A 16,801-nucleotide genomic window follows, 5' to 3' on the forward strand; every position below is an offset into this window, starting at 1 on the left:
CTGCTGGCTACTCTTTGACTTTTACTCAGCTCTGCGCTGAACTGGGGTTGTGGCCTGCTCTGGCTGCAGTGATGCCTGGCTTCGTGTCTTTTGGAAAACTCCAGTTCTGAAGCTATTTGCTTACTTTTATTGTGTGCACGATTTGTTTTTTTTCTCTCTCTGTGTGCTTTGGGTGTTTGACGGTCTTTGTTTTAATGGGTCCTTTTGATATTTCTTTGTCTTGTAGCTGCCTATAAAGAGACAAATCTCAGCTGTATAACATATAGGTGCTTTGATAATAAATGTCCATCGAACTCTCTACAACTTCCTGCATTTCTGCAAATTCGAGACTACTCTACCAGTCTATAATGCAACCAGTCAAGATGATTTCAGTGGATGGTTGAAACCTGATTGGCAATGTGTCTTTCAATGTTAGTTTCTACTTGGCACTCTAAGTGGCTGAGCCTGAAGTATTGGATATGAAGTGTTATTAGGTATTAAAGATGAATGTTAGTCAATCTACTTGGGAGTTGGGTACTCTTGAGTTCCTGCAGGGGAAATTCCAAGAAGCAGGCTGGATACAGGAAGTGTTTTTTTTAAGTATTAATTTTGTTGACTCGAATGCCAGAATGTGCAGTTTCATGAATGTGAAGCTAACTTTGGAGCAGATACTTCCTTGCCTTGAAGTTCAGGACATCTTCAAGGAATTATGCCTCAGAAAGGTGGTGGCCATTGTTAAGGACCCCCCCCCACCAGCACCTAAGATGTGCCCTCTTCTCATTGCTACCATCAGGGAGGAGGTACAGGAGCCTGAAGACCCCTCTTCTCATTACTACCATCAGGGAGGAGGAGCAGGAGCCTGAAGACCCCTCTTCTCATTACTACCGTCAGGGAGGAGGTACAGGAGCCTGAAGACCCCTCTTCTCATCACTATCATCAGGGAGGAGGTACAGGAGCCTGAAGACCCCTCTTCTCATTACTACCACCAGGGAGGAGGTACAGGAGCCTGAAGACCCCTCTTCTCATTACTACCATCAGGGAGGAGGTACAGGAGCCTGAAGACCCCTCTTCTCATTACTACCATCAGGGAGGAGGTACAGGAGCCTGAAGACCCCTCTTCTCATTGCTACCATCGAGGAGGAGGTACAGGAGCCTGAAGACACACACTGAGCGATTCCGTAACAGCTTCTTCCCCTCTGCCATCTGATTTCTGAATGGACATTGAACCCATGAACACTACTCAATACTTGTAATTTCTATTTTTACACTACCTAATGTATTTGATGTTATTGTCATTCAGTTTTATTTCTAATATTATGTGATGCATTGTATTGCTGCAAAGAAAACAAATTTCATGACACATGCTGGTGGTATTAAACCTGATTCTGATTCTAAACTGTTAATGATGTTACGTGCTAGGGAGGGAAACTATAACCGCCTAGATCTTGTCATTTGCTGGAGAGGTTCTTGAATGTGTGAGTAAGTACTTGTTCAAAGTTGGGCTGCTTGGGGTGTGCCAGTGTGAATTTGTGAAGGGCACTTCATTATGGAATAAATCTGCTGCGTGCTGAGGTAATCAATTCAGTTTTGGGGAGGATGATATTCACTGGGATTTTAAGGGTTTTCACCGGGATTTTAAGGGGTTTCACAGGAAAACTTCCTGCTAATCAAAAGGATAGGAATAATGGATGTGTAAGACATGGCAGAATAGGCTATTCGGCCCATCAAATCTGCTCCACCATTCCATAATTATTATTCCTCTCTACCCTGTTCTCCTGTCTTCTCACCATAATCTTTGACTAATCAAGACCATATCAACCTTCACTTTAAATATATGCAATGACTTGGCCTGCACAGCTGCCTGTGGCAATGAATTCCACAGATTCTCTAGCTAAAAATGTCCTCTTCGTCCCTATTTGTGGTATGTTTGTGACCCAAATGGGGCTGGACATAAAGTGGCGTAGGAGTTGGTAAAGAGGTGTGGGGCTGCAGTCGGGCCACAGCTGTTGTACTTGATTCAGATAATCAAATGGGCTTTGAAAAAAAAAAGGGCTGTGGAAAGTGGAGATTAGTTTGAGGAAGTTATGGTTGACACACACAAAAAATACTGGGTGCCAGCCAAGAGCAATGGTGCAGGAATGACAGTGTCAGGGAAACTGAACAAGTTGGCATTAGTATGTTAGAGAGTTGAGGAACTGAGGTAATTTTTCTAAAACTTATAAAAAAATTTATAAATCTTTATAAAACTGTGTTCAGTTCTGGTCACCTCATTAGAGAAAGGATGTGGAATCTTCAGAGAGGGTACAGAGATACACCAGGATCCTGCCTGGATTAGAGAGCTCGTCTTATGATGAAAGTTTCAGCAAGCCAGGGTTTCTCTCTGTGGACGGAAGAAGAATGGAGAGGCGACTGATTTACAGCAAGTGTATGAAATACACAGGTGGAGTGGACAGTCAGACTTCCTCCCCAGAGTGGAAATGGCTAATAAAAGAGGGTATAATTTTAAGGCGATTGGAGGAAAGTTCATGAATCTCTAAAGAGTATTGATAATGGCTGGGCTCACTCATCATGGAAGGAGCAGGTGCATATAACAAGTCCTGGTTTTATGACCACTGACACCAGGGAGACAATCTCTGAAGAATATTGATGACAGGTGGGGTCACCCATCTTGTAAAGACACTGCCCAGAAGAAGCCAATGGCAAACCACTGGAGAAGAATTTGCCAAGAACAGTCATGGTCGTGGAAAGATTATGATCGACCATGTCATACGACGTGGCACAGCAGATTCTGTGGACGTGAATGGGACACATGAATGGTATGTTGGCTCCCAGGTGCCAGGGCTAGCGACACCTTGGATTGCTTCTTGGAGGGGGAGGGAGAGCAGTGAGGTGTCTTGGTACATGTTGGTACCAATGACATGGGAAGGAAAAGCAAAGAGAGAATTTAGAGAGCCAGGTAGAAAGCTGGAAAGCAGGATCTCCAGGGTAATAATTTCTGGATTGCTACCTGTGCCATGTGCCAGTGAGGGTAGAAACAGGATGATTTGGCAGAGTAATGCATGGCTGAGATGTGAGTGCAGGGGTCTGGCTTCAGGTTCTTGGATCATAGGGATCTCTTCTAGGGGAGGTATGACCTGTACAAAAGTGACTGGTTGCACCTGCTCCCGAGGGAGACCAATATCCTCGCGGGCAGGTTTGTTTGAGCTGTTGGGGAGGGTTTGAACTAATTTGGCAGGGGGGTGGGAACCGGAGTGAAGGAACTCAGGATAGTATGGATGGTAAAAAGGCAAAGATAGCATGGAGTCAGACTGTGAGGAAAGGGCAGGCAGTGATAGGGTGAGTATCAGTGCATTAGGGATTCAGAATCAAAAAGGTAGCAAATACAGTGAGTACTGTGTTATATCTCAATAAATGAAGTGTATAAGATAAGGGGGATGATCTTGTTGCACTGTTACAGATTGTTGGGTATGATATGGCCATCACTGAATCATGGCTGAAGGATGGTTGTAGTTGGGAGCTGAATGTCCAATATTGCACGTGCTATTGGAGGGATAGGAAGGTAGGCAGAGGGGTGGCATAGCTCTGCTTGTAAAGGATGGCATCTAATCAGTAGAAAGATGTGAAGTAGGATCGGAAGATGTTGAATCCTTGTGGGTTGAGTTAAGAAACTACAAGAGTAAAGGATTTTGATGGTAGTTATGTACAGGCTCCCAAACAGTAGCTGGGACGTGGAACACAGATTACAATGAGAAGTAGAAAAGGCATGTCAAAAGAGCGATATTATGATAGTCTTGGGAGATTTTAACATGCAGGTTGATTGGGAAAATCATGTGGGCAATAGATCAAGAAAGCAAATTCGTTGAATGCCTACAAGATGGCCTTTTAGAGCAGTTTGCCATTGAGCCTAGGGGATTAGCTATACTGGATTGGTGTTATGTAATGAACCAGAGGTGATTAGGGAGCTTCAAGGTTAAAAAAAGTTTTTAGGCTGTGATCTCAATGTGATTGTCAACTTTAAATTTGATGGGCTGATGTAAAGTCTGACATAGCAGTATTTCAGTTGAGTAGAGGAAATTACAATGGTATGAGAGAGGAGTTGGCCAAAGTAAATTGGAAGGATGACAGTAGAGCAGCAATGGCGTGAGTTTCTGGGAAAAGTGAGGAAGTTGCAGAACAGGTTGTCGTTGGAATACACAAAAAAAAACACTCATGGAAAGTCAAAGCTAATGTAAAAGCAAAAGAGGGCATACAACAAAGCAAAAATTAGTGGGGAGATGGAGGATTGGAAAGATTTAAAAATCCTACAGCAAGCAACTAAAAGAATCATTAGGAGGGAAAAGATGAAATATGAAAGCAAGCTGGCAAACAATATCAAAGTGGATAGTAAAAGCCTTTTCAAGTGTATATATAAAAAATAAAGAGATGAGAGTAGATATGGGACTGCTAGAAAATGGTGCCAGAGAAATAATAACAGGGAACAAGGAGATGGCAGATGAACTAAATGAGTATTTTGTATCAGCCTTCTCTGTGGAAGATGCCAGCAGTGTACCAGATGTTGAAGGGTGTGAGGGGTGAAACTGCACTGAGGTGACAATAATGCAAAGTTCAAAGTAAATTTATTATCAAAGTACGTATGTCACCATCTACAACCCCCGAGATTCATTTTCTTGTGGGCATACTCAATAGAACAATATCTATAACAGAATCAATGAAACCTGGGAGTTCAGCCAGTGAAGAAATACAGTTAATGGGCTTGAATGTGGTGGTACCACTGGGCAGGAGTTGGACCACATGACAATAAAACAGGAGCAGATTTAGGCCATTCAGCCCGTCGAGTCTGCTCTGCCATTCCATCAGGGCTGATTCCAGATCTGACTCAACCCCAGTCACCTGGCTTCTCGCCATAAACCTTTGAACTTTTCAACATTCAGTATGTTTCAATGAGATCCCCACGCATTCTTCTATATTCCAGTGAGTACGGGTCCAAAGCTGCCAAACACTCATGTTAACCCCTTCATTCCCAGAATCATCCTCATGAACATCCTCTCTAATGACAACACATCCTTTCTGAGATATGGGGCCCAAAACTGTTGACAATACTCCAAGTGCGGCCTGAATAGTGCACAATCTGCACTATTGTCCCTATTGTGAAAGAAAGGATTGGTTCAGAATCGGGTTCAATATTGCCGGCCCGTGTCGTGAAACTTGTTGTCTTTGCGGTACGATAAAGGAAAAAAAACTGAATTACAATAAAGTAGGTGGGTGAGTAGGTAGGTAGGTGTGTGTGTTTTTTTTTATTTTAAATGAGTGCGCATACAGAACTAAAAAAAGTAGCCATGTAGTGTTAAAAGGTTCAATGTCCACTCAGAAATCGCATGGCAGAGGGGAGGAAGCTGTTCCTGAATCGTTGAGTGTGTGCCTTCAGGCTCCTGTACCTCCTCCCTGACGGTAACAAGGACACGAGGGCATGTCCTGGGTAATGGGGGTCCTTTATGGTGGATGCCGCCTATCTGAGGCATCACTCCTTGAAGATGCTGGGCAGGCTGGTGGAGCTGACCTCATTTATGTCTTTCTGCAGCTTATTTTGATCCTGTGCTGTATCTCCCCATCACCCTCCCCAATACCCGACGGTGATGCAGCCAGGTAGAATGCTTTCCATGGCACATCTGTAGAAATTTGCCAGTGTTCTAAGTGACATACGAAATAACAGCGGGAAAAGAGCTATCAAATCCGGATGTTTGGACTGTGGAAAAGGAAATGACCAGGGTGACAGGCCCCCTTGAGGACACTTGGTCTCGCTGCTGCACCGTGCGTTTGAAGACCGGCTGGGTGGTCGTGAAATAATAAACGCTGGACACTCCGTTCAAATAATACGCTTTGCAACCCTATGTGATCTCGGGTCGACGTGAAAAGATTCCGTACGCTGTGATCTGTATTATCTCCGTCCTGGCCAGAGAAAGGTCGCTGGGAATGCAATACTGCAGAGTGGGGAGCTCGCCCTGCAGATTCCCCGCAGTATCGCACTTACCCTGGACCGAGACGGCAACGAGCTCAAGAGGTACCCTCGTGAAGCACCGACAGGAAAAGATGTTGCCAACAGGACGTCATTGGCTAACAACGACGCCAATGAGAAGCTTGCTCGGCCTTGGCGAGCTGATGCTTTGGTTACGATGTTGACCTGCACGTTGTATCTAACGCCAGCCAGTCCTCATTGGCAGAAGTAGAAATGCGCGTAACCAATCAGCTGCAAGAGATACAAATCGGAAGGCTTGTTGCTTGGTTGTAATTTTAACTCTTTTTGGTCTTTTAGTATTTTTCCCACCCCATAACTAACAATAAAATATCAAGCTATGTTATGCCCTCCATTACAATAGTTGCGCAAAACTATTTTTAAAATTGCAGTTACCAAACAAAAACTTTTTTAATTTGAAAGGCAGTAACAACCCGTTAAAGAAACCGTTCAGTAAGTTAAGTGACAATGCTACTGCTGGAAATCCAACGCAATACAGACACTCAACGCTGGAGGAACTCAGCGGCTCAGGCAGGATCAATGGAAATGAATCAACGTTTCGGACCGCCGAGTCTCCACAGGACTCGGGGTCTCGGCCCGAAACGTCGACGGTTTATTCATTTCCGCAGACCCTGCCTGACCCGCTGAGTTCCTCCAGCATTTTGTGCGCATTGCAGGAAGTGAAGTGAGATCGGTGCTAAGTAGTTTCGCGTCTGAAGCAAAGTCCACATATTCCTCCGGTGAATGTTCTCGAGTGACAAAGTACACCGAATAATTTTCGGTTTCGGCAGATTATTTCTCTCTCCGCCGCTCCTCACTTCCTTCCTCCCCCCCCCCCCCACCCCACTTCCCCAGCCTTGGCCGCTCCCCCGCGGACGGTACATCTCTGAGCAAACCCGATCAGGGTTTCAAGTTTTTAAAACATATAGTTTCTGCAACTTTTTTTTTGCAAGCTCTGCAAACTTTTCAAATATTCCTGTTTTTTTTAATTTACTAATTTACTGATGTTAAATACTATCCTCGCTCATTTCCCCCCCTCCCCACACACACAAACACACGCACAGAAAAGGTTGTATTAGAGAAAAATAATTGTATTAAAACCACTCGTGATGTTGTTCGCCGCGACACCAGCCTGGGAAGGGGGGCGGGACCCAGTCAGGAGAGACTGACCGCCGAACGCCAATTGGCTGCTGGCGGCAGGGAGGCGTTTCCTATTGGCCGCGGGGTGGTGGGGGCGGGACTTCGCAGCCCTATATCAAGACGGCCGAGCAGCTGGAGGGGTCGCCGGTCCCCGGGAGTTGATCCACTGCGGACCGTAGGGTCTCTCTGGCCAGCCCGCCATGAGAGTGGCGGCCGCTTCCCTGCACGGTGGCGGCATGGACTCCGTGCTGGAGGACTATCTCACCTGCGACCATTGCAAGCGGGTCCGCCTTGAGGTGAGTCGCTGGTTCGGGGCTCACCTTCTCCAGGTGAGTCCCTCGCCCGACCCCTTTGCCACAGCTAGCTCCCTGCTCTGCATACCCGAGTTATTGCCAATCGAGCCAGACTGAACGACAGATTCTGCAGCTGGTGGAATTCGTGATTTAAACTTTTTTTCCCCCTCTGTCAGCGCTACCTGTTCTGCTGACTTCCCCCAGCTTTGCCTGTGCGTGCGTGGACGCACTCAGTCTGCGGGATGGGCTCGGCGGGTCCGGCACCCTCCGGCTCTTGCTCCACGGAACTTGCGTTGCTCAGTGGGGGGTGGGGGGTGGGGGGTGGGGGGGGGGGTGAGCGAGTACCCGTGTGATGTGTTGCTAAAACCAAAGAGCTGCAAGCTCTGTGCTTTGCACAGTCTCGGCTGTGGGTTCACCTGTCCACAGTGATTCCGCTGCCTTGACTTCTGTAGCCCGGTGGCCGCACCAGCTTCCGCCCGAAATTCGGATACAAGTCTTTTTTTTTTCGGTTTTGATATTCCTGTAACTGCATCTGACTTGTGAGTGATCCTCTGTTGGGTCTTTCCCTGCTTCACTTCGGCTGTCCAGTGAGATGATGGGGATTGCAGTTCAACTGTTACACGGGTCAGTACAGGCACATGTTCGCCGAAAGCTGTTACAAAGCGGAGAAATACAGTCAGTTCATGTCAATATGGCCCTGTCGACGGTTTGCACTGATGTTATGTATCAGTTTAATATCAGAAGCATGTATCGTGAAATTTGTTAACTCAGCAGTAGTACAATGCAATACACGATAAAAATAGCTGTATAATATATATTGCTATTCGATATATATATATTTATAAATTAAATAAGTAGTGCAAAATAGAAATTATAAAAAAGTAGTGAGGTACTGTTTGTGGGTTCAATGTCCAGTCAGAAATGGGGGGGGGGGGGGGGTGCCCTGCCAGCGGCTAGCGGCGCAGTTATCAGTGTCACCCACCCTGATGTTGAGCATCAATGGAGTGGGCCAGGCACCTCCGCTCCATCCGCCGAAAGCAGAACTTCCCGGAGGCTCGCCGTTTTGATTCCGCTTCCCATTCCCGTTCTGGTATGTCGGTCCATGGCCAAGCAACGCCTCGCATTTCGCCTAGCCAGCCTTCCACCTGATGGCTTGAACATCGATTTCTCCTTCTTGGCAATTTCCCCCCTCCCCCTTCGCTCTTCAGTTCCCCACTCTGGTTTCTTCTAACCTCTTCTCCTTACCTGCCCATCACTTTACCATCCTATCCCTCCTCCAGATTCCTCTCCTATCAGATTCCTTCCTCTCCAGCTCTTTATCGCTCCCACCCATCTGGCTTTGCCTATCACCTTTGAGCTATCCTCACCCTCCTCCCACCTTTCCTGTTCTCGTGTCTTCCTTTCCAGTCCTAATTAAGGCTCTCCGCACAAAGCGTTGACTGCTCATTCCCCTCGGTAGATGCTGCTTGGCTTGCTGAGTTCCGTGTATGTGTTGCTGTGGATTTCCAGCTTCTGCAGAACTTCTGGTGTTTAAAGATCAGTCGTGCAATCTCTGAGTAATATCATGGAGCCCCCACCACCGTCCAGGACATGCCCATTTCTTGCTGATGCCGTCAGGAAGGAGGTACAGGAGCCTCACCACCAGCTTCAGGAACAGTTATAACCCCTCAACCATCACAACACTGAGCTGATCCACAGCCTCTGTGACTCCTGTTCTCACTATTTGGATAATCTGTATTTTACACATTGGTTGTTTGTCCATCTTTATTTTTCATTGATTCTGTTGGTTCTTTGGAATCTCAGGGATTGTTAAATTTACTTTGAATGCCTTGAACTTTATTGGGAGCATGACTCGACTTTCAGCCGGGTCTTCATTTCCCAGTACCTCGTTTTCTCTGCTTAATTCCTGGAACTCTGACAGCTCAGCAACTTTGATGAACACAGCTGAAAGTTTGGGTTGAGACTAAACGTTGTAGGAATTGGCAAGTCCCATCACTTTCCATATTTCCAGGAACTACTTCAATTCTGCTTTCTTGAACCAGCTTGATCCTGGACTTTGTTGTCACTCACAATATTAGTGACGCAGTTACGTTGCTGCTCAGCAAAGCCATTGACCCAGTACTATTGCAGTCACTCTAGTCCATTAGACATAGAAGCAGACAAAGGCCATTCGGCCCATCGAGTCTGCTCCACCATTCCACTAAGGCTGATCCCAGATCCCACTCAACCCCATTAACCTAGCTTCTCGCCATAACCTTTGATGCCCTAACCAAATCAGGAAACTATCGATTTTAATTTTATACATGCCCAATGTCTTGGCCTCCACAGCAGATTCACACTACTCTCTGGCTAAAAAAAAGTTCCTCCTGACCTCTGTTCTAAAGGGTCGCCCCTCAATTTGGAGGCTGTGCCCTCGAGTTCTGGACACACCCACCATAGGAAACATCCTCTCCACATCCACCTTATCTAGGTAGGTTTCAATGAGATCCCCACGCATTCTTCTATATTCCAGTGAGTACAGGCCCAAAGCTGCCAAACGCTCCTCATGTGTTAACTCCTTCATTCTCAGAATCATCCTTGTGAACTTCCAATGACAATATATCCTTTCTGAGATACGGGGCCCAAAACTGTTGACAATACTCCAAGTGCGGCCTGAATAGTGTCTCATAAAGCCCTCTGTGTTATCTCCCTGTTTTTACCTTCTATTCCCCTTGAAATAAATGCCAACGTTGCACTTGCTTTCTTTACCACAGACTCAACCTGTGAATTAATCTTTTTGGAGTCTTGCACGAGGACTACCAAGAACCTCTGCACCTCTATAATTTGAATTTTCTCCCCATTTAGGTAATAGTCCACACTGTTGTTCCTTTTAGCAAAATGCATTATATATTTCCCAACACTCTAATCCACCTGCCACTTTTTTTTGCCCATTCTTCCAATTGTTTAAGTCTTGCTGCAATTGCATTGCTTCCTCAGCAGTATCCACCTATCTTCTTATTAACCACAAAGCTGAGTGTGAAGCTGAGTTGAGTGTGATGTTCTCCTAAGGGTTTGTCTTTTGACGGCTTCTCAGGTGGCTGTAGGGGACGATCTGGGATCCACATACTCTGGTGCGGTTGGGAAGACCCAAGTGGTGCCTGTGGTTAGTTGCTGGGTCTCTTGGCTGTTCAGTCTTTCCTTTCAGAGCTGCCGGTTGTTCTCTGCGGCACAGTGAAGCTCATTCTTGTGTAGCGCAGCTCCCTCTCGAACAGGTCTCCTCCATGTCTATCTATTGAGTGTGATGGATTCCTAGTTTTTCAATCTAAGAGTTTGAATCGTTGCTAGGGAATTTAAATGGAAGTGATTTAAAATGAAAACAGCATGTACTTCCATTCTGCAAGTCTAGGTTGACAAAGTAATTCACTTGTAACTGCCTGAGGTAAGGACATCTGGTTGAACAATAAGTCTTGGCATTTTCACAAAAGAAGAAAAATCTGTTAAATAGAACGCAGAACATTACAGCACAGTACGAGCCCTACCGCCCACGACATTGCACTGATCTTTTAATCTACTCTAAGACCAACCTAACCCTTCCCTCCTACATAGCCCTCCATTTTCTGGGGAGGGAGGCTTTGGGGTTTGTCGTTCATTGTTTGGGGCACTTCTCTGTTTTCGTCGATGTTTGCGACTTTCAGGATGTATATTGTCTCCATTTCTTTGATATTAAATTGGACCTTTGAACCTTTGATTTTCCTATCATCCACGTGCCCACCTAAGTCTCTTAAATATCTCTGCCTCTACCACCACTACCACTGGCAGGGCGTTCTACATACCCGCCACTCACTGTTTATATATTTTTAAAAACAAAACACTGACATCCCACTATCCTTTCCTCCAAACATTTTAAAATTATGCCCCAGAATTAGTCATTTAATCTCTACAGTTCATGACTAGAATTAGGGGACATAGCCTCAAGATTCGGAAGAGTAGATTTAGAGCGGGGTTGAGGAGGAACTGCTTTTCTCAGAAGGTGCTGAGTCAGTGGAATTCTCTGCCCGAAGAAGCAGTGGAGGCTACTTCAGTAAATATATTTAAGACAAGGTCAGATAAGTTTTTACATAGTAGGGGAATGAAGGGTTATGGGAAAAAGGCAGGTAGATGGAGATGAGTCCATGGCCGGATCAGCCATGATCTTACTGAATAGTGGAGCAGGCTTGACAGGCTAGATGGCCTAATCTTGCTTGTGTTCTTAAAAGATTGGAGCTGTTTAGAGCAGGAGTAAGGGAAGTCTCCCTGGGCCAATCCCTCACTCCAGGGTGACGACAGCAGTCTTACCATGCTGTTATTGTGCTTCTGTTCCTAGCATTACAGCAGTGAAGTTCAGAATCACTGAGACTGTTGTTTTTGTTTGTCATCTGGATGATCATGTGGTGAACTGGATCAACAAATTTGAGGATGCCACCAAGATTGGGGGTGTTAGTGGACAGAGAGAAAGACTATCATAGCCTGCAGTGGGAGCTGGACCAGCTGGAAAAATGGGCTGAAAAATTGACGATGGCATTTAATGCAGATAAGTGTAAGGTGTTGCACTTTGGGAGGGCAAACCAGGGTAGGACTTGCATGGTTGATGTTAGGTTGATGTTGTGTTGGAACAGAGGGATCGAGAAATACAGGTCCATAATTAATTGAAAATGGCACCACAGGTTGGTAGGGTCATAAAGAAAGCTTTTGGCACATTGGCCTTCATAAATCAAAGTACTGAGTACAGGAGATGAGGTGTTATGTTGATGTTGTTTAAGACATTGGTGAGACCTATTTTGGAGTGTTTTCTGGTCATCTGCCGACAGGAAAGATTTACAAGCATGTTGCTTGGACTTGAGGATCTGAGTTATAGGTAAAGGTGACTAGGTTAGGACTTTAATCCCCTGGAGAATGAGGGAGATTTGGTAAAGGTATACAGAATTATGAGGGGTATGGACAGGGAATATGCAGGCTTTTTTTTGGCACTGAGGCTGGGTGAGATGAGAGCTGGAGGTCATGGGTTAAGGGTGAAAGGTGAAATGTTTAAAGGGTACTTGAGGGGGATTTTCACTTGGGTGACATGAGAGTGGAACGAGCTGCCAGCAGAGGTGGTGGATGTAGGTTCGATTTCAACAATTATGGCAAAGGTTCCCAGCCTGGGGCCCATGGACCATATACTTAATGGTAAGGGTCCATGTCATTAAAAAGGTTTGTAGATTTGGTTAAGTCCATGGATGGGAGGGGTGTGGTCCAGGTGCAGGTCGGTGGGAATAGATGCAATTGAGCATGTGATTTCAGCATAGAGTGGATGGGCTGAAGGGACTGTTTCTATGCTGTAGAGTTGTCAGTCTCTATGACTTGGAGGCACTCCGAAGTGGACTTGGAAGGGTGTTACAAAAGCACAGTCTATTCCCGTTGTGAATTAAATGACGTCGGAATGGACAATTTAACCGCAGAGCGGTGAGTTTCTCAAATTGAATCCCTTTGTGGAGAATGAGCTCGTGGCCTGTAGACTTCAGGGCTCCAGCAGAGCTGTGCTGACATGTTTAAAGGTAACAATAGCACCTGGTTCTGTCAGGGTAGCCTCCAACCTGATGGCATGAATGTAGATTTCTCCTTCTGCTTTTAAAACAAAGTTTTATCTCCACCCCACCCCCCCTTCATTTCCCCACTCCGGCCTCTTGCCTCTTCTCACCTCCCTACCACCTCCTCCCGGGTCCCCTTCTTCCCTTTCTCCTCTCCGATACTTTTCCTACTTGCCTGTCTTCACCTATCACCTTCTAGCTCGCCCCTTCCCCTTCTCCCCACCCCCCCCACCTTTTTATTGGTGTCTTGCTCCTTCCTTTCCAGACCAGATGTCCTCATGAAAGGTCTTGGTCTGGAACATGGACTGTTTATTTACTTCCATGGATGCTGCCTGACCTGCTGAGTTCTTCCAGCCTTCTGAGTTTGCGTGTGTGTTGCTCGGATTTTCGGCATCAGCAGACTTCCTTGAGTTAATAATTCCCAGCATATGTCGTAAGCTTCCTCAAATGTGTGCTGACATGGGACTGCCATTCCCAGAACGTGGGAGGGTATCAGCCCAGAAACTGAAAGGACAACAAGGCCACATGATCTAACCATGGTGCTGTGCCTCTGGGTCATGTATCCACCAAATCTAATGACGATGGTTGATTTTTCTCCCTGACATTATTAAATCAGAAACTAAGTTCTGCAATGCAGTTACGAGCTTTATGATAATTTATTTCTTCAGGTTTTGTGCGTGTGGCTGCCTATCTCCTTTGCTGCTGTATCTCAGCGTTTGGTCTCTCTCTCCCCTGCAATGCTGTCAGAGGACGTTACTGAAGTTCTACGATTTATGAATTGGACTGCACTTCTTTCGGTTTTATATCCTGTGCTTTTGCGCGTCCTTTCCTGTTGCCATTTGAGAGGTTTAATTTGGCACGATTTAAAGTTTTTTTTTGTGCAGAGGGGTTCGGAGTTTGATGCTCTTGTTTCCATTGCAGGATTTTTTTTACATGTGGGGGGGGGGGTGTTGATCGTATTGCCATTCCTTCTTGTTGCGGGTTGGAGTGATTTGTTAGTTTTTAGGGTGGCGGGGGGAGGTAGACATATTTCTTTGAATGTCCTCCATGGTTTTCTTTGTTTCATGGCTGTCTTGAGAAGACAGATCTCAGAGTTGTCACACGTACTTTGATAGTAAATGAACCTTTGAATCTCTGCTCCAGTCTTCTGGTAAGAACCCACATCAACACTCTGGTCACCTCACTACAGGAAGGATGTGGATACTATAGAGAGCGCAGGGGAGATTTACAAGGATGTTGCCTGGATTGGGAAGTGCGCCTTATGAGAATAGCTTGAGTGAACTGGGCCTTTTCTCCTTGGAGCGACGGAGGATGAGAGGTGACCTGATCAGGGTGTACATGATGATGACGGGCATTGATCGTGTGGATAGTCAGAGGCTTTTTCCCAGGGCTGAAATGGCTAACACACGGAGGCATAATTTTAAGATGCTTGGAAATAGGTACCAAGGGGACGTCAGGGATAATCTTTTTGCACAGAGAGTGGTGGGTGTGTGGAATGCACTGCTGGGGACAGTGGTGGAGGCGGGTACAATAGGGTCTTTTAAGAGCCTCTTGGGTACATGGAGCTTAGTAAAATAGAGGGCTATGCGCTAGGGAAATTCTAGACATTCTCTAGAGTAGGTTACAAGGTCAACACAACATTGTAGGCTAAAGGTCCTGTAACGTGCTGTAAGTTTCTATTTTCTATGTGCTAGGTTCAGAATTTGCAGCTAGTATCTTGACCTCAATGAGTTAGTTCCGGTAGAGATTCTGCAGATGCTGGAAATCAGAGTAACCCATGCAAGTGGCATCACAATACTTGGAGACGTTAAAGAGTAACACATACAAAATTCTGGAGGAACTCGGCAGGTCAGGCAGCATCTAGGGACAGGAATAAACTCATTGGAAAGGTCTCCATCCAAAATATCGACTGTTTATCCCTCAGCATTTCATCACCATAGATGTGCGTGCTACTGGGCGATAGTCGTTAAGGCTGTCAGAAGAGCAGAGGGACTTGGGAGATCTCGTGCAAGACCCCCAGAAGGTTCATTCACAGGTTGAGTCTGTGGTAAAGAAGGCAAATGCAATGTTGGCATTTATTTCAAGGGGAATAGAATATAAAAACAAGGAGATAATGGATAATGCTGAAGCTTTGTAAGACACTAGTCAGGGTGCTGTTGGAGTATTGACAACAGTTTTGGGCTTCTTATCTCAGAAAGTATGTATTGTCACTGGAGAGAGTCCAGAGGAGGTTCATGAGGATGACATTGGGAATGAAGGGGTTAACATATGAGGAGCATTTGGCAGCTTTGGGCCTGTACTCACTAGAACTTAGAAGAATGTGGGGGATGTCATTGAACCCGACCGAATGTTGGACACACACACAGTGTTTTAGAAACAGCTTCTTCCCTTCCACCACCAGATTTCTAAACTGACCCTGAACACTACCTCACTTTTTGCATTACTTGTTATTCTGTCTGTTTATTTATTTATTGAAATACAGCACGGAGTGGCCCTTCCAGCTCTTTGAACCACACTGACCAGCAATCCCCCGATTTAACCCTGGCCTAATCACTGGACAATTTACAATGATCAATCGGTAGATCTTTGGACTGTGGGAGGAAACTGGGGCACCCGGAGGAAACCCACGCGGTCATAGGGAGAACGTGCTTACACCTCAACCAGCTAACCACTACGCTACTCTACTACCGTACTTACTGTAACGTGCAATAATTTATGTATTTTCCTACGGTCTTAAGACTAGAGGGCACAGCCTCAGAATAGAGGCATGATGTTTTAGAATGCAGATGAGGAGGAATTTCTGTAGACAGTGGTAAATCTGTGGAATTTGTTGCCACACGCGGCTGTGGAGGCCGAGTCATTGGGTATATTTAAGACAGAGGTTGATAGATTCTTGATTAGTCGGGGCATGAAGGCATACGAGGAGAAAGTAGGAGACTGGGGCTGAAAAGGAAATGGGTCAGCCATGATGAAATGGCAGAGCAGACTCGGATGGGCCAAATGGCCTAATTCTGCTCCTATATCTTACGGTACTGCACTGCACTGCTGCTGCATAACAACAAATTTCATGAATATCAGTGATAGTAAGCCAGATTCTGATTCTAATCCTTCCCTTCAGTGTTGCTGTTGTGAACGAGTGGTTTAAGTTTACCGTCTGCGTGATTTAAAATTTCTGCCTCACCGAATTAAAGTGTGGCCGAGGCGGTGAAATGTTTGGCAGATGTGTAATAAAACAGAAAGGCAAGTTGGAATCGGTTTTTTGGAATTAGGTGAGTGCAATATCCCTGTGAATGATGTCATAAGCAGGAAGGCTGATGCATTAACTATCAGGGTAATGAACCATTGACTAATACACATTCAGGAAGTCTCCGTTCACAAAGGCACTACAATCTGATGAAATAGTATGTGCTGCTGGCTTTCTTAAATATGAAATGAAAGCTGTTGGAAATGGTGAGTTCTGTAGTGCTAATATCTCTGTATTGTGTATGCGTTCACACGTGGGACACAGAAGACAGCTTAATTGTCAACTCTGCTGTTCTAACACTTTGTGGGACAAGTTTTCCATTAACAGAGCAAGCTTGTAACTGTGATTTGTTTGCTTTTAGGATCGGAAAGTGAAGATTCCTCGCCCTATTGGTCTCGGTCCAAGTTCCTTCATTCCAGTCAGAGAGGTATGAGAATTAAGTTTGAATCTTGAAGTTTCATTGAAATAATCTTTTACGCACCTCAGCAACACAGTCAAAATGCTGCAAGATCTCAGCAGGCCAGCCAGCATCTGTTGAAAAGAGTGAACA

At 45.6% G+C, this 16,801-nt stretch overlaps 1 protein-coding gene across 4 annotated transcripts in view; it reads left to right on the forward strand.

Annotated features, from left to right (window-relative positions):
• The window catches only part of LOC132380418 (sestrin-1-like), a 120,372-nt gene that overhangs the window by 73,226 nt on the left and 30,345 nt on the right, over positions 1–16,801 (forward strand). For 2 of the 4 annotated variants that reach the window (XM_059949192.1, XM_059949191.1), the window contains exon 3: positions 16,613–16,678. In XM_059949192.1, coding sequence (XP_059805175.1) covers positions 16,613–16,678 — 66 coding nt within the window. Of the gene's footprint in view, positions 1–7,258; positions 7,459–16,612; positions 16,679–16,801 lie in introns of those variants that run through there. The other 2 variants (XM_059949193.1, XM_059949194.1) reach the window with 2 other exon arrangements.

Source organism: Hypanus sabinus, chromosome 24 (assembly GCF_030144855.1).
Source record: "Hypanus sabinus isolate sHypSab1 chromosome 24, sHypSab1.hap1, whole genome shotgun sequence".
Classification (NCBI taxonomy): domain Eukaryota; kingdom Metazoa; phylum Chordata; class Chondrichthyes; order Myliobatiformes; family Dasyatidae; genus Hypanus; species Hypanus sabinus.